General features: G+C 62.2%; 1 protein-coding gene across 1 annotated transcript in view; it reads right to left on the bottom strand.

Moving 5' to 3' along the window:
• Positions 1-2,101, bottom strand: part of SEMA4G (sema domain, immunoglobulin domain (Ig), transmembrane domain (TM) and short cytoplasmic domain, (semaphorin) 4G) — a gene marked incomplete at both ends in the record, with an annotated part of 4,968 nt that extends 2,867 nt beyond the window's left edge. Inside the window, 4 exon segments of the mRNA XM_010150668.1 lie at positions 5-33; positions 118-180; positions 699-847; positions 2,053-2,101. Coding sequence (XP_010148970.1) covers positions 5-33; positions 118-180; positions 699-847; positions 2,053-2,101 — 290 coding nt within the window.
• Between the last annotated feature and the right edge of the window lie 8 nt (positions 2,102-2,109).

The raw sequence follows: 2,109 nt of genomic DNA, 5'->3' as shown, positions 1-2,109 counted from the left end.
CTGCAGGAACCGCACGTGGTTGAAGCACTCGGTCTGCAGAGGGGGAGGACAGGCGTTACAAGCCAGGGAGAGCCGCGGCAGCGCCCCCCCTCCCCAGCACCCACCCACCGGCTCTACCTTGTTGTTTTTGCCCTTCTCCAAGCAGTCCATCTGCTTCTCCGGGGAGGCTTCCCACTGGATCTGCAAGGGGAAGAGGGACTCGTGACCCTCCCTCACTGCGTGGTCCCCTCGTCACTGCAGGCTCCAGCCTCCGCCAGAGATGCTAAAATCCTCTCTTTTATTAAAAGAGGGGGCAGCTGCTCAGAGCACATGATACCACCCTGCCCAGGGTGACAGTGGTCCCACACCCCGACCTGTGGGCAGCAACCCCAGAGCACCCACAGGAGCCTGGAGCATTTTGGGGTGTCCTTCCCCGGGGGGAGCAAAGGGATGTGCTTCCCCTCCTGCCCCTCATCCTCGCCAGGGCGTTCCTACAGCAGGCAGCTCTGAGCTTGGGGATGTCTCCCACCGCTGTCCCCTCGCCTCATGGTGGGGGGGAAGGACCAGGTGTCCCCAGGGGAGCTGGGGACAGACCCTCCAGGCCTGAGACGGTGAGCGGGAGGATGGGCAGGGATAGGGCGGCCACAATTCGGGCAGGGGCTGGGCAGTGTGGGACAGGAAGGGACGACCAGCTGTCGTGGGGGAGAGGCCGGGCTCACCATGCGGTGGGAGCCGTCGGCCACGTCGCTGGAGTTGAGGGCGAAGATGGCTCCTCTGGCACCCACGTAGAGGATGCCCCGGTCGTCCTCCAGCAGCAGGGTGCTGTAGTTGAGGGTGCTCGCGCTGAAGCGCCGGACGCCCGAGAGCTCTGCAAAGGGAACAGAACGGGGGGATGAGGGGGACCCCAGGGCAGGCACAGCACAAGTCACCAGGGAAAGGAGAGAGGATGGAGCCGGGAAGGCACCTGCTGAGGTCATCAGGCAGAGTGTGCTGGGTGCCAGTGTTATGGCAGGAGGAAAGGAAGAGGGGATGCTTGGTAGGAGGCCAAAGGCACTAACAGGGTGCTCACAGGGAAAATTCCTCCCCACTAATTAAAACGGCAGCTCGGGAGTGGGAGCTGCAACCTCCATGTCCAGCACAGATCCCCTCCATGCTGTTTGGGGAACTGCTGGAGGAAGCGAAAACACACCGGCACCGACCCCGGCTCCAAACTAAACCCAGACAGTCCTAAAGTAGGGATGCAAAAAATCTGAACCAAAACTGCGGTGCAAAGGGAGAGCATCTGCAAGGGGTGGGCGCTCCCTGCCCACCAGGCCGGAGAAACCACCCAAGCTGGGGTGCTGAGAAGTGTGAGGTGGAACTCAGCCCTGGACAGAGGGACCCCAAGCCAGGCTCAGACTCTCCTGCTGCAGGAGGAGAAAGTCCTGTGCGATTTGGGAGCCAGAGGCAGCCAGGGAGGGAATAAACCCCCCAAGGGAAGCATCACCTGGGGAGAAAAGGTGCAAATTGCACCTTTTCATTGCACCCCAGCTGCAAATGAAACCCTCTTCCCACCACTGACTGCTGAGCTGGGCTTCACTAACAAGGTCAGCAAGGTCGTGCGGATGCCCAAGGCACGATGACATTACAGGGCTGGGTGACCCCACGGAGGCTGGAGGCCAAGAGCCCGGTGGCAATTAGAGAAAACCATGGAAGCAAGCTCCCTGCTGACTATTTGGGCCATGAGAGCCCAGCCCGGCTGTGACGCTCGGCTCAGGACACCGTCTGAGGGCTGCTGGGCAGGGCCAGGGGCTGGCTCCCTGCACCTCCTTGTCCCCCGCTGGCTTTTGAGGAGATGCCTTTGCCCTGCTCCATCCCTCCCAGCACACTGCCTCTGGGAACCCAACGCCAGACAGCCATATGGGCTCCAATTTCGGGAGCCCAGGGGACCGGAAGCCTCCCCGTAGCCACCCCCCATGCTGAGCCCCCCACTCCAGGGGGATGGCGAAGGCTGGACACAGTCCCGATGCACCAAACGCAGTGTCACCAAGATCCCAAACCTCACTGCCGCCACCAAGACCCGCACCCCCTTACCATCAAAGGCGACTGTTGTCCTGGGGGTGGCATCCAGGTCGGTGGCAGAACGCCGTG

Source organism: Eurypyga helias, unplaced genomic scaffold (assembly GCF_000690775.1).
Source record: "Eurypyga helias isolate BGI_N326 unplaced genomic scaffold, ASM69077v1 scaffold24954, whole genome shotgun sequence".
NCBI classification, from domain to species: domain Eukaryota; kingdom Metazoa; phylum Chordata; class Aves; order Eurypygiformes; family Eurypygidae; genus Eurypyga; species Eurypyga helias.
Note: the sequence above shows the minus strand (reverse complement) of the source record. Positions and strands in the feature narration are given on the sequence as shown.